Source organism: Vipera berus, assembly GCF_964194415.1.
Source record: "Vipera berus genome assembly, chromosome: 3".
NCBI lineage: Eukaryota > Metazoa > Chordata > Lepidosauria > Squamata > Viperidae > Vipera > Vipera berus.
The window spans coordinates 25,672,667-25,688,057 of NC_138204.1; the positions used below are offsets into that span (position 1 = coordinate 25,672,667).

A 15,391-nucleotide genomic window follows, 5' to 3' on the forward strand; every position below is an offset into this window, starting at 1 on the left:
AAGTTGACGCCGGCAGCAGGTGGTCCCCGAGGTAGCCCGGACCCATGCCATGTAAGGACTTAAAGATCATAACCAGGACCTTGAACCTCACACGGAAGACAACTGGTAGCCAATGCAGCTCGCGGAGCAAAGGTGTAACATGGGAGTACCGGGAAACTCCCAAGACAACTCTCGCGGCCGCATTCTGTACCAGTTGGAGCCTCCGAGTGGTCTTCAAGGGAAGCCCCATGTAGAGAGCATTACAGTAGTCAAGGCGAGAGGTCACGAGCGCATGAGTGACTGTACACAGAGCATCCCGGTCCAGATAGGGCCGCAACTGGCGCACCAGGCGAACCTGGGCGAAAGCCCCCCTAGTCACGGCCACTATATGATCTTCCAGAGTAAGCCGTGAATCTAGGAGGACTCCCAAGTTGCGAGCCCTATCCACATTTAAAAATTAGTTCCACATTATTGTTTGTATTTCCAGTCTATTGTTTGTATTTCCAGTCTTTACCATAGAAAGTACTTTGCAAAAAATTTGTGATTGTCATCAGTTTAGCCAACCTTAAAATGTTTAGAATGTGTAGTGACCACGAGACACCGTGCGTGTTTGCTCTAGCTGAGGAAGAGAAAAAATGCAAGACATATTGTACATTGAGTCAAAACCCTGACCTCTAAGTCTTACCATTCCAAAGAAAAAATAAGCTGAAGCTCTGTAGTGAGGTGTATATTTTGGGGGTGGGAAGTTGTAAGAATAGAATGATTAAGTTCAAGAGCCATAAAGTGGGGAGAGCCAAGAGTTTGTGACCAAGGGAAAAACAGATTACTTACAAATTCTATACTGCTGCGCCATTTCATATAACAGTAGCTTTGTTCTAGGTTCAAATAAGCCACTTTAGATCCAGGAAAAAATGTTTTCAAGAATACCCAGTGTATAGCCACACTGGTTTGGAGTGGTTATCAACCATGACAAAGCCTGATGTGGAAGAGGGTTTTCCATAAAGCAATTTTTATGTAGCTTTGGAAAGTTAGGAAATCGACTTATTTTTATTACCATAGTGAAAAGCTGTTCATTAATTTATCTGACATCTTTATAAATTGCTTCTCTAGCCACTGACTTCTTAAGATGATATAAAAGTTCAGATAAAACTGTTCCTTACTTTAGTATAGAAAAAAAAATCAGTTCTAAATCTTGGGAGCTGTGCTGGTCCTGGGATTAGAATGCAATATTGCAAACTAACCCTGTCCACTGCCAGGAGTTCAATCCTGACCAGCTCAAGGTTGACTCAGCCTTCCATCCTTCCGAGGTTGGTAAAATGAAAACCCAGATTGTTGGTGGCAATATGATGACATTTGTAAACTGCTCATAGGGTGCTGTAAAAGACAATGGAGCGGTATATAAGTCTAAGTGCTATTGCTATTGCTAAATTTTACAGATTTCAGTGAGAGAGCTAAAGCTGTTAATAGATCTTATAATCCAGGTAACCTCTGGCTTGATCACATCTTTCTTATAAATCAGAGGTTACCAACCTTTCTCAGTTGGCAGACTGGAGGGAAAGGGAGGGGACAGCATTTTACATGTGCACATGGATACGGACACAAATAGGGCCACAAGCATGCATGTGATGCAAATGGGGTGGTGCTAGTATCCACGTGATACTTTCTAGCCCTGCCCCATTCTTCCATAGCATCCCATTTTCACACCCTGAGGCACAACAGCGTCCCATTTTTGTGCCCCGTGGCACAGTGTCCTGTTTTTGAGCCCCATAGCCATGGCACTAGTGCAAGTGGGGGGGTGCGCACACATGTGCACACACTGGCCAGCTTGTCCCGTGCCCACAGGTTGGGGACCCCTGTTATAAATCATTCTACCTTTAACATATTCAGGCAGAGCATGTCCCAAATTATGATGAGTGCATTTATTTCTGGCACTATTGTTAGAAAAATAACTAGATTCCAATTTCAACCAGAATTTTGTGACCACTTGATGAGATTTGACCCAACTTTGCACATTTTACTATTGTCAGCAGCCTCACTAATGACTTCCTCAGTATGTTTGCTTGGCTCTTGAAAAGATTCTTTGGAAGAAAGATATAAAAGATTTATTCCAAGTAAATATGCCATGAATCATAGTTTTAAATATGACTGAATCCAACTGGTGAGTCTGTCCTAGTATACAGAAAGTAACTATTATATGCAAGTATATTATAGGTGTATGGACACTATCATAGGGTATTCCTCTAGACAGATATGTGTTTAATGTGTTTTAAATATTATTACTAGGTGGCTGTCAAGTTGTCAGCTATTATTATTGTACAACACTTTGTATCTATAGTGGTTTTTCTGTGTTTCTGCACCTTGTTAAGGATACAGTATATAAATAATAATAACAGCAATAATACAAAATGTGACTTGCAATTTGGGTTGAAAGATTATGATCACCATATCAATTCTAATTGAATATTTTGGTTCATCAAATAGTTAGAAATTATTACTGTATAAGTACTGGATGTCACACCACTCATTTTGTAAAAATCTATTTGGAAAAGCCACACTTATTATTGCAGTATCTCCATAATTCTTAAGTCCTTGCCTGAATCATTGGTGCCAGCACCAAGTTGTTTATAATAATAATAAACAGCAGTGCTTTTAACTGGTGCAATCAATTTCCATCTCATGTTTATTGCTGAAAATCAGTTTTGTGTTGTGGTGAAGGTACTGGCCTAGAAACCAGGAAACAATGAGTTCTAGGCTTCCCTTAGGAAGCTGGCTAGTCTTTCTCTCAACCCAATCCACCTTACAGGGGTGTTCTTTGGGAGGACATCCTTGAGTTTTGAGGAGGAGGAGGAAGTCTGGAGAAGATGTTGCAGTATCTGGAGACAGCAGAATAGAAAAGAAAGAACTGGGAAAGCATGAAATACAAAGACCTTCAAATAAAAGTAAAATGTCTGTGGCAAAAGAAAGCAAAGGCAATATCAATAATAATAGGCACCTTGCATGCAATCCCAAAACATCTGGAGCTCAATTGGAACACCATCAGCTTTGACAAAATCACCATCATTCAATTGCAAAACGCAGCACTACCTGGAATAGCTTACATCCTGCAAATGTACCGTACCTTTAACACCATTAAGTAACACCTGCCTATCCCTAGTCCTTGGAAAGGACTCAGTAAGTGGACAAAGATGTCAAATCCAGTCTAAATATTTGGCTGACTGTAATCAATCATAATTTATATTTGTTTATTATAGATTTTAATAATTAGATTTTTCATTCTGCCTTTATTACTCTGTAAGTAACTTAAGGCAACAAACATAATATACATCAGGGGTGTCAAACTCAATTTCATTGAGGACCACATCAGCATTGCAGTTACCCTTGAGGGGCCAGATGGGTGTGGCCAGGGTGGGTGCGGCCTACTGGTTGGGCGTGGCCTACTGGGTGGGCATGGCCAGTTCTACATCGTTCGCATCAAGGGTGCCTATGGGGGCTGGGCAGGAGTGGGACAGATCTGAGGATCTCTGGCAGAAGGAGATGGGACTGGGGCAAGTGCCAAGGCATGGTCCACTGGAGGAGCCTCACTGATCCTCTCAGGCCATGCGTGGGGGGAGGCTGGACGGTGGTGGTGCAGAGGTCAAATGCTCAGCCTAGCCCTCAAGCACCCACAGCACTAAGCCCACCCCCACTTCCCCAAGAGAGTGCCCAGCTGCTGTGCTTGCTCTCCTTAGCCAGGTTGCTCATGATGGGTCCTCTCCATGTGAGGAGACCTGGCTTTGTATCCAAAGCTTCCTTAGCAATAGGATGGGAGACCACCCAGGTTAGGCCAGGAGGAGGGGGCAAGGGGATGGTGAAAGGGCAGCAGGGAAGGACTAAGGCAGGACTTCCCTCAGACCCTCCCTCTCCTTCCTTCCTTCCTTCCTTCCTTCCTTCCTTCCTTCCTTCCTTCCTTCCTTCCTTCCTTCCTAAGAACAGTGATGGGAAAATATTTGAGATGAGGGAGGGAGAAAAACAGGAAAGAAACGCAGCTGGGGAAGTGTCATCCTTCATGAGGAATGAAGAAATGCACCATCTCCTGGAAGTGGCCAGCACATGGCCCTCTCCTCACAGCACCGAGGCTGAGCCAGTGGCACAAACCTGAAGAGAAGCACAACGCTGCCCAGCCCCTAGCCTGCCCGAAGTAGGCAGGGCCATGTGCTGGCCACTTCCATGTGATGGTGCATTTCTTCATTCCTCACAAAGGGTGATACCTCCCCAGCGTGCACCAAAGGGGCAGGGCCAATGTGGCAGGGGCCAGTCCCTCACTGTTTCCAGATGGCCTTGTGGAGCTAAGACTGAATGTATTTCAGCATAGATGACCACCACAAAATTGTACATTGGCTCCTGGCCGGCCTGGGCCAGAGCCAAGGCAGCAGGGGCCGTTCCATCACTGTTTCCAGGATGGCTTCACAGGCCACATAAAACCACTTCGTGGGCCGGATCTGGCCCCCGGGCCTTGTGTTTGACATGTCTGATATACATAATCCCCTTTCCTCCTTCCATTTTCTCCAGAACAATCTTCTGAAGTGGGTTGGGCTGAGAGACAGTGAATGGTACAGCATTATTCAGCTGCTTCTCATGCCTTTTTCATTCTTTTTAGTTAAAGCTGTCAAGAAAATAGCAACAACAACCATAATAACTAATAAATGAGTTTGGATTTTGTACTTGGGTGGAATTTAACTTGAAATAAATAAATAAATCTTAAATTTCATCAGGAAATCCCTTCAAATCAAGGATTATCCTCTTTCGAGTAGGGTAGAAGGCCAGGCTAAATGAGGCTATGCTCAGCAATCTCTCAGGGTAAAGGGGATCAAAAACCCAAGCCTTAGTCATGAGGTCACAGGTGCCTTCTCAACTTTTTTGAGCCCCTTCAAGGACACCCCTGATTCTGCCATTGGTCAAAAGCAGACATTTTGGCTGGCTACTGCTGATACTTTTGATTGAGTAGTGTTACCTTCTCAATTAATAATCCAAGGCTTAATGAGAAAGTAGCAGTCTTACCTTTTCTGTCCTTCAGACTAAGAATAAGGCTAGAAAAAGGGAATGTTTTCTGGGCCAAAGCAACCCTACCACAATATCTACCTAGCTTGGGAAATGAAGAAATAGATAGAGCTTTCTTTTCAACATGGGGGGCCACTGATAACTGTTTTTGCAGCTGCCATAAATCCTTCCTGTTATTGTTATGTGAAGTGGAGGTGTTTTGCACTTTGAGAAGTTTTTTTTTTTGTTTTTCTCCTGAAAAGGAGAGTCTCACTTCTAACTGGAAACAGCAGTAAGAGCAGCATAGCCTGTTAGAAGAGATCTGATGCCAGCTGTTTTCCTCCTTTGGTCTGTGCAATGATTTGCTCTTTTTACAACTCTGACCTTTGGCCAAAACAAAAAGTCAGGCAGTGGCCCAGATGTCTGCGGGGAGCCAGAGTTATGGTTGTGTGCCAGGCAAGCAGTTGGCAGTGGTTCAATACAGCAGCTTTTTTCTACATTCTCCAACCCATCCAGGCTATTTTGTGGTGTGTGTGTGTGTGTGTGTGTGTGTGTGTGTGTGTGTGTACACACACATGTGTACGTTCGTGTGCACACACCAGAGTTGTTCATCACAGCAACCTAGAGATTCCTTTGGGGAGCAAATCTCCCCAAGGCCTTACATTCTTAGATCTTCCACATATCATTCAACAAAATAAAAGGCAAACAGAAGCTTATGGCAAGTTCAAATAGCACATAGACTTAGGGCAGAATCCCAAACAGAGGCTGCCAGAAGCTGAGGATTTTTCCAGTATCCTCTATGCCAGAAAATAGCCGGGGAATTGCCAAAAACATTTGTTCATCAGAGGTACATGCGTACAGGAACCTCATTATATTTAGTGTAACCCAGCCCATTGATTAGAGAGGATGCTTGCCCGATGAGTCTTATGACAGAACTGACAATGAGATATAATAACAGGAGTCAACTCATGACACTATTAGCTATTTCGTAAAACAACAGGAAACTTTCAGAACAGAATGACAGGCTGTGCCTCAGATCAGGGCTACATCTAAACTAATCCATAGCATTTGCTTGAGGATTATCTTTAGCCTGGCAGATATGTAGAACATTAGCTTAATAGCGTAAAGTATGTATACGTGACAATAAGGGGTACAGTATGGCATAATCAGGCTGTGCATTGAGAATTATGGCTACAGGCATCTGCTCACACAATCACTTAATTCCAAAGTCTTGTGGCTTTCTCTGTGGTGTTCAACCGGCATGTCTATACCTCACCAGGACTTTCTATAATTGGCCTCGGTACATATTATTACAACCAGTCTGAAGGATTTCAAGACTGAGCGTCATTATATGGATGATAATGGATGCATGTAAAGATTTGAGCATCTCCAAGGATCCGTTTATACATTCATATAACTCACTGATATAGCAATTTTAAGTGTTTCTATCAAAGTCTCCCTGGCTACGTCAGAATTTCTGAGCAAAATATCTGGATTATTGTGCTCAGTGATCTGTCACGCAATGGCTGGTAGCAGACTGCACGAGCTGTCTCTAGAGGAAAATACAATGCTGGCTGAAGTCATGTCAGGTGATTTGGAAGTGTTTATCTGTGCAATCTGATTAACCATTGCAGTCATTAGGTAATATGGAACATGGATAACTTCCGCATAAAGTTCATTTCATAATTCATTTGTTCTGTTCGAAGTTTAGGAAAAACTCCAAAAGTACAAGCAGTTCAAAAACTGAATCAATTAACCAGAAAGATGGCAGGCTCTTCTTTACCTGCTGTGTTCAAGTAAAGGTTGGCTAGCCATCACTTAGGGTGCTTTAATTTGGATTTCTGCACTGGACAAAGACATAAATAGCCCCTAACCGCTATATGATCATTTGATCATTTAAATATTTTTTTTTCAAATTCTGGTATAATATGAGCTACAGATGGTTTAACTATCCTGATACCGTTGTAGCAGAGCTGGGGTGAGAATGGGGTCAGCTGGGAGGCTTTGAGAACCTGTATTCCAACAGGAGCAAATCAAGGTTGCACACTCTATGTATGGAAGTTGCTGCCCTCTAGTGTTAAAATACATTTTGAAGTTATAGTAAAAAAATATTCATATTGATTTTCTTACCTAGTGTATGCAGATTCTTAATCACCCAGAGCATGGTTGTGCCAAAGGTGCTTTTCCAAAAGGTAACTGGAGTTTCTTGATTTTTTTTTCCTTGAAACATTTTGCTTCTCATCCAAGAAGCAAATTTCCAAGAGAACTGAAGAAGCTTCTTGGATAAGAAGTGAAACATTTTCAAGGGGAAAAAACCCAAGAAAGTCCAGGTGCCTTTTGGAAAAGCACCTTTGGGGTTTTCCTACCTTCTTCTTACAATTATAGTTGGGACTGATTGATTTGTTTGTTTGTATCTCGCCTTCATGATATTCTTCTTGCCTCATCATTTCACTTGTTTCCAGTCAGAAGTTCGTCAAGTGTTCCAAGACATAATTATGTACTTTAAAACTATTCTATACACTGTGCAAATGTTCAGTATGTGAATTCATTTCCAATCCTCCTTGGAAGTCTTAACATATCATAAAATATTAATTCAGTCTAAAATTATATGTGATTCCATAATCCATCACCCTTCCCTTTTAGGTTTCCATGACCCCTGTGTTACAGACATTGGTATCCAGATTTTTAATTCTTAATTTCTTAATTCTCTACCTTTCTTTATTCCTGCCTATTAGGTATCACACATTCTTCAGACCCAGGTACAAGATTGGATACAAGACAATCACTGAAATAGCATGGAAATGCTGCCCGGGTCTTGTGGGAGAAGGATGCCATCATGATAATCCCACTAGTCAACCAGGAATTCCATCCCAGCATCCCATCCCCAAGATACCTCAAACTCAGAAGCTGTTTCCAGGTCCCAGAGCTCCGCCTCATCCCAAAATCCCTGTGGACTCATTTCCTATACCAAAAAAGAATAATTATGGTGAGGATCCAAATCTGACTTTGTCACACCAAGGATCATAAAGACGGCCTTTATTATCTTGCCAGAGCTCCTTGTTCTTTTTTATCCAGATCTGTTGGACATGCAGAAACAAGCACAGGCTTACAACTTTTATCGCTCACCCTCTAAACGAAACACATTACACATTCACATGTTCATACATGGCTACATAAGTCAAAGTCTGGCTGACGAGAAAAATTAAGACAGGACATCTATCATGCATAGTAATTCATTCTATGTGATGCCTCTATAGTGCCCATAAATGTAAGGGTAAAGGTTTCCCTGTCCAATTGTGTCCAACTCAAGGGGTGGTGCTCATCTCTATTTTTAGCTGAGGGAGCCAGCATTGTCTGAAGACACTTCCCTGGTCCTGTGGCCAGCATGACTATATGTGAAGGCGCACAGAATGCTGTTACCTTTCCACGAAATTGGTACCTATTTACTACTCACATTTGCATGCTTTCAAACTTCTAGGTGTGCAGGAGCTGGGGCAAGTACCGGGAGCTCAACCCATTGGGCAGCGCTCAGGTCTCGAACCTCGGCTGGTGACTTTAAACCAGCAAGCCCAGCATTTTAACATCTGAGCCATCATGCCCCCAATAGTGCCCATACACTATTATATTATATTTTTATAAAAGTAATCATAGTTGTGGTTAAAACTTAAAAAAAGCATATTTGGATAGTTGTGTCTTTTTAAAAACTTCCACTGATATGACTCAAAATAATGCTGAGCTTTTGATTTTTGCAGAAATCACCAGATAAGATCAAAGGAAAAAGCAAGAATGGGGGGCAAATAATTACATCTAAAAAATTACAGAATATCTATAATGTAAAGTTAATCTCAGTATAGAGACTAGGTGCTAAATACAGTTAATTAATGTCAGGTTTTGCTGAACATTTAGTACCCAGGTAATGGCTGTTCTCCAAACTCTGAAAAAAACCATAAGTTTTATGAAGTCATGGAGTGTGCAAAGATATGATATGGTTTAATTATAGTTGGGTTCATGTATCATATTAAATTAAAACCCTTAGATAAACGTTCTGTTGTATGCTCATATAACATCCAGGTTATCACAACTTTTTTTCTTTTATAAACGATTTACTAGTGAAAAAATACTAGCCCTGAAAAAAACTAAACAGCACAGCTGGGAGAAAGAACAAAATGAAATATTTTGCACATTCTGAAAGCCCAAACAAGCTATATTATAACATTGTGTGGTATGAACCCAGTCAGACTATTCAATACATAGAAACAGAGAGAAATTTGTTCAGTACATATTCAGATCACTGTACAAACTGAAATGCAATTATTCTTCAAAATGCAGACTTCTCTCTCTTCAGCAATGCAAATATTTGACTCCAGGAAGGTTTTCCAGTAGATGAATTAATGAAATATGTGCAAGAATGCTGAATGTGGTGAAATGGGGGAATGCATATATGAGGCTACCAAATGTGTTAACTAGAAATAATGTCAATGAAAATATGCTCAAATGTTGATACGATTTTTGTTTTTACAAAACTAAGAAAAGCAGAAATGGAGTAAACCAAAATTAAAATGGAAAAGTAAAATAAATTGAAATTGCCAGATTCACCCACCTCTAAATAAATTCAAGAGGCTTATACTGGGAGTCAGGCAGAGCATTGTTTGTAGAGCAACAGAAAAAGTCATTTTAGCTGCTTTTGCTCTTGATAACAATGGGCTGGCTGCTCTGTCTCTTCACAGGATGCTGTGCAGATCTGCAAATGGATGAGTTATTTTGACAAAGACTTGAACAAAGGAAGCCCCCAAAGCTGCTGGTAAAGCAGCTGTGCCCTCTTACTTCTAAAAGTGAAATGGGCATGTTGCATTACTCATTCATTTCAACCTCTTCTGGTATCATTGAAAGGTAGAAGAATGTGGCATATGCACAGAAGCCTGTTTTGGATTATTACTTGAGATTATGCAGTGATAAGATATGCGTTGTAAAAGCTACTCAAAGTCCTCCTCAGCCTTGTGAGATAGTCGAGGCAAGAAGCACACTCAGAAATACTAGCTCTAAAATTACGATAAGGTTACATTAACAGAATCTTGCAAGTCTGAAAGTACATCTCTCCCCTCCCATCTTTATAATCCTAAAAGCTAGAGAGAGTCTCTTCTCAGTTGTTTAGCATACTTCCAGTTTTTCTGCATACTCAGTTGCCACTTATTTAACAATTGTCTAATCTATGGTTCTTCTATCTGTCTTACAAGGTCATTCCAACATACCATTACACACACATAGCTTTGGTCCCCTGATGGATAGCATGGTCTGAATCCAGACGATAATCATCTGAGTGTATCTACAAAGGAGTAATAGTCACATTATTTCTGTTTATATCCTGCTCCTAGGTCGAAAAATGCCTGATGTGTTTGGAGACAGACTGAACCACCTAGAAGAGGAGGTCAGACGTCTCTCACAGTCTTATGATACCTTATACAATATGGTGAGTGGCTTGGGGGATCACTTGCGACTTGCCATCCAGGAAGATACTAGTAAAATGATTGGATCCCTCATGAATAGTCCAACTGTTCCTGATTCAGCGATGGGATTCGGAATCATTCCTGATGGAATTGTGGATGCTGCAGACAAAGCTGAGCTCTCCCCTTTTCCACCTGTGGGTGAGATATTAAGCAAAGTGACTGAAATGAGTGATTCACTGAAAATCAAGAATAACCTACTGGAAGAAGTGCATGGCATGGTCCTAGATCATGACGGGCAGATCAAACACTTAATGGAATCAGCTCGGCCTTCACCACTCACCTCAATTGATATGTTAGAAGAATATATAGACAACAGGCTTAGCAACCTAAGGGTGGAGCTTTTGGATGGCTTTGAGAAAAAACTGATAAATATTCAGGGAACATGTGATTACCAGATCAAGGAAGTAAAACAGCAATGTGAGGAAGAGAAAGCAGCCAACCTCCGACTTCAGCAGATCCTGGATGGCAAAGAACTGGAAATCAAGAAAGACATTTCTCAACTGGAAACACAGATTCAAGGACTGACAGTTGTAGAAAACTGCTGTAGCAACTTGAACTACCTCACTGAACGGATGGATATTTTGGAAAAAGGCCTACATAGTATTTCTGAGTCTCAGAAAAATCTAAACTCTAGGGTAGATATTGAATTGTCCCCCGACACTTTGGGGAGTCTCTTTGAAGAACACTTTGTGGACCTTGAGGCTAGGCTGAATTTTACAGAGAGGGAAATAGGAAGTTGTTGTTCTAATATAGAGGACAGCATGAGAGGTTTGATGGGATCAGAGCTAGATGGTACAAAAGCTCTTTTTGAAAACAAAATGAGAACCTTGGAGGAGAGACTCATAACTATTGTAGGAGATGTGAATAATGTCAGTTCTGCAATGGGGCTAGATGGAGCTGTAATGCCCTTCTTGGAAGGAGAGCTTGCTACCATAACAAGAGAAACAGATGAGAAGTTGGAAGTACTACAGAGCCAACTGACTAACTTGGAGAGCACTTGCTTGTTGGGTTGCACTTCCAAATCCAAAGATGTAGAAATTTTCCGTGCAGAGATAGAAGACTGCCAAAACAAGAACCAAGATTTACTGCTAAGAATGGACAGCAACTCAGATCTGCTGCAAAAACTCAATATTACTATCTTGGAGATGCAGAGACGGATTGAGGAGGAAACAGCTGGAACCTTGCAAGGTGAGATCACATTATTAAAAATCAATTTGAACACCATGACTAAATCTCTGACTGGGCTGAAGGATTCTGTTTCCCAGTACTCTGACTCAGTAGTGCATGTTAACTCATCCTTGGATGATCATGAGCGCAAGATAGAAGATGAAGTCCATTCACTTCAAGAAAAGATCAGTAATCAAGACTCCCAGCTTCTCTTCAGTAACAAGCGTGTCTTGAATTTAAAGGGAGACCTTGAAAGGCTGAGATCCAGGATCATCAATGACTTGAGCAACTGCAAAAGTCTGGCTCTCGGCCTGCAGAAAGAAGTGCTCCAATTCGATGACCGTGTGGCCCAAATAGAAGATATGTGTGGCAGACTGGGCACAGTAACGGGAAGCCTAGAACACATCCGAAATGAACTGGAGAACAATGCAGGAAGTATGTGGGGTTACATGAATCATATTAACAAAACTTTAACTACACACTCTGAGGAAATAACTGTGCTCAAGAATAACTTGTTGGATTGCCAAGCAAAAATTACAGAACTAGCCGAAGATGTTGGTCTCCTAGAAGGCAAGCTGAAAAACAACCAACATTAGTTATATTGGGTCCAAAGTATACCTAACTTATGTCGTACAGACTCCAAAGAGATGGTACCAGGAATTTGGTTTTATTTTGGTTTTGAGAGGGGGAAGGGCACTGAACTTTAAAAGCTGCTATTGTCCTTTCCCTGATTTCTTTGATATGATTTTTTTTTATTACAATGTAAGTATGTTTGTCATTAAGTGTTCTTTCTACAGATATTTAACAACTGTACTTACATAGCAGAGTGCCTTCCCAATTTCAGGTCATATTTAGGTTACATTTCTAATACATAGTTCAGTTCAAGTGGAAACTGGAGACAATCTTTTTTAAATGGTTCTTTGCTTTGGGAATAAATCAAAATCTAATAATTAAGGACTGAAACAAAGAAACCCAATATCTGCCAGATTTATTCATCTACTAGAAGGGAAATTATTTTCAGAGGCCATAATACAATAGTCAGAGTCATATGATGGCTCTGATTTAAGATAAGACTTCCTCCACCCATTTTATATAAAATCTCCAAAATACAAGTTTGAATTCTACCTGATAGCATCAACTGATACAAATTTATGGGGTATTCATGTAGTTCAGCAGCATGATAAGAGCTGAACCCAATAAAAGAATCCCCTAGTACAGAACATAGTTATTTTCCCTATTGCATTGTCCTACACAGAGATCAAGCTGAATTTTTCAAGCTGATATTCTCAAAAACTGTGCAATCTGACTTTTGCATGAAGGATGGTAAGGAGCAGGTCACTGGGCTAGATCCAACAGATAGCTTATTGCAATTCTAGGAACAGAAGAAAAGAAAGCATGCATAATATAGCGTTGTAGCATTACTATACTGTTGCTTCCTATTTTTGTAAAAATGGAAGAAGTTCAATTGCACAAGATAATTATTATTGTACCCAACATATTTTAATCTGATTACTTCTTGGGCACTCTTGAACAACCAATTCTTCTATTTATTCTCACTTATTTATTTTTGAGAATGATAGCCTTCTTTTCAAGGGAATTGCTCTTAAGGTAGTATAACAGAAATGGCATGTAATAATCCAAATTTGTTTAATTCACATTTAATTTATTTCAAGTCAGTCTACAAGTAGAAGCAAATATACTTCAAAATTCATATTATTCCCCACTCAGCAATACAGTGTGTGTGTGTGTGTGTGTGTGTGTGTGTGTGTGTGTGTGTGTGTAATCACCTACACATATGTATTTGGGAAACATGCATAAAAATGCATACATTAGTGAAACTATCACACAAATATATTTTAAGTTCTAATGCATAATGTCATATAAAATTATAAGCAATACTGATGAAAATACATTTAATTTTAAAAGGAATTTGTTTTGACCCAAACTGAAGCAGAATCATGTTGAACTAAATCTAAGACTGAGAAATAAGAAAAGTTAAACTTAGTGTATTAATCCATTGGTATGTATGACTACCATTAGATGCTCAAGAGAATGTCAGAAGAACTTAGCTGCAGATAAACCTCAATAAGAATATTCTGTTCTGCAACTGAAGGTCTCTTCTATGCTTTTCTCCTATGATTGGACCCACTTTGACATTTTTGTTCCCACATTAAATTACTGGGCAATTCGCATAACTTTACATAGTGGCTAGAGAAAATGTTTCAGGTGCACATATGAAGGACTCACCATGCAGTAATTAAGAGCAAGTTAGATAGAGCATGTGATAGTTACAGGACATTGGATGCAGAGTAGGAAAGTACTCTGGGTCCAGCAGGGGTTTTCAAATAGTATCTGTGATTGTGACTTTTTAAAGAAATTGATGGCATACATACAGCCCACACTAGGTCTGAAGGGCCCTTCCTCCTTTGGATCCAAAAAGCTGTTCTTCTACTTGTGACTCCTAAAGAGCTAATTCCTAGATGTACCTTCTTCACACAATATGCAACTATCTGGTGGGTTGATTTTGTGAAATCAATCTGCCCTCAACTGTTAGTAGACACATAAATTAACATTCTCTAGAATGAGCTGTCACTGACCTGGTCCTTCAAGGTTTTCACACATCACACCTATAATCAAGTCCACCCACTTTATCACTGGTTGTTCTCTTTCCTTCCACTTTTCCCACCATTAGAGATTTCTGAAGTGAGCTAGGTCCTTGCATAAAGTGTACAAAATATCATTTGAACCTGGTCATTTGTGCCTCAGGTGAGAACTCTGGATGGAATACTATGCTTAAATTTATATGAAGAAATGAAAATGTAAACAAGAATGTACATAGTTACTACAACAGGGCAAAACGTTTCATTTCCTGCTCACCTCCTAACCCTTTTCTTAGCTAATTCATAACCTTTAACCTAGTCAACTGCTAATGAAGAGCATCAAGAGATGCTTTCCTAGTATAGCTGTATCATTCTTCATGGCTGAGCTGCCAGTTCCTTTTCTTGTTCTTCCCTGGAACAAAATGATAGTTGTGGCACATTTTTCTTTATTGGTCTAGCAGCCCAGTGGGCACTCAGGAATGATCTACCGTACTCTTACTGATGAGTAGTACCCAAGAAATTAATCCAAATTAGTAATTTTATTCCATAACAAAATTTTATGCCACTTCTCAATAATGAATCAGAGCAAAATTAAAAATCGGAGAAAGCCAATACTCTTAATGAAAGAGAAGAAATTATCCTAGTGCATCTTGTATTTCTCTATAGGAATTTATGTTTATCAGAAAAAAAATCTTTCCAGCCAAACCTTCGCTCTAAACCAGAGTATATTCATCTTTCTCTTTCTTTTACCTTGCAGGGTTGTTGTAAAGATAATGTGCATGAAATGGTTTGAATACTTGAAATCAGTTATGTAAATGTTGCTTTTATTAAACTGGGTAAATATATCACATTATGTCAGACAGTATAAACATATGTATTGAAAGATATCCCACCCAGAAAGAGATTTGAAACCTTTATGTTCTTTGTCCTCAAATTCCAAGTCCCCCAACAGAGCAATTAAAAGTGTCGCATTGCAAGGTTATTCTGCAAACAGAACAGGATCTCCAAGGAAGATTCAATGGCTGCTTCAAACAGCCGATCAGGGCATTAGTGTATTGATCTCAGGACTTCATTCAATGCCCTCCTGATGCAAATCTAGGAGAAATCCACTATCTCAGTGTTTTC

The 15,391-nt window shown here is 40.2% G+C and overlaps 1 protein-coding gene across 1 annotated transcript in view; it reads left to right on the forward strand.

The window, feature by feature from the left end:
- The window catches only part of EMILIN3 (elastin microfibril interfacer 3), a gene marked incomplete at both ends in the record, with an annotated part of 39,131 nt that extends 26,869 nt beyond the window's left edge, over positions 1-12,262 (forward strand). Inside the window, 2 exons of the mRNA XM_081323129.1 lie at positions 7,731-7,981; positions 10,368-12,262. Of these exons, the coding sequence (XP_081179255.1) occupies positions 7,731-7,981; positions 10,368-12,262 (2,146 nt within the window). The remainder of the gene's footprint in view (positions 1-7,730; positions 7,982-10,367) is intronic.
- Positions 12,263-15,391: the final 3,129 nt, after the last annotated feature.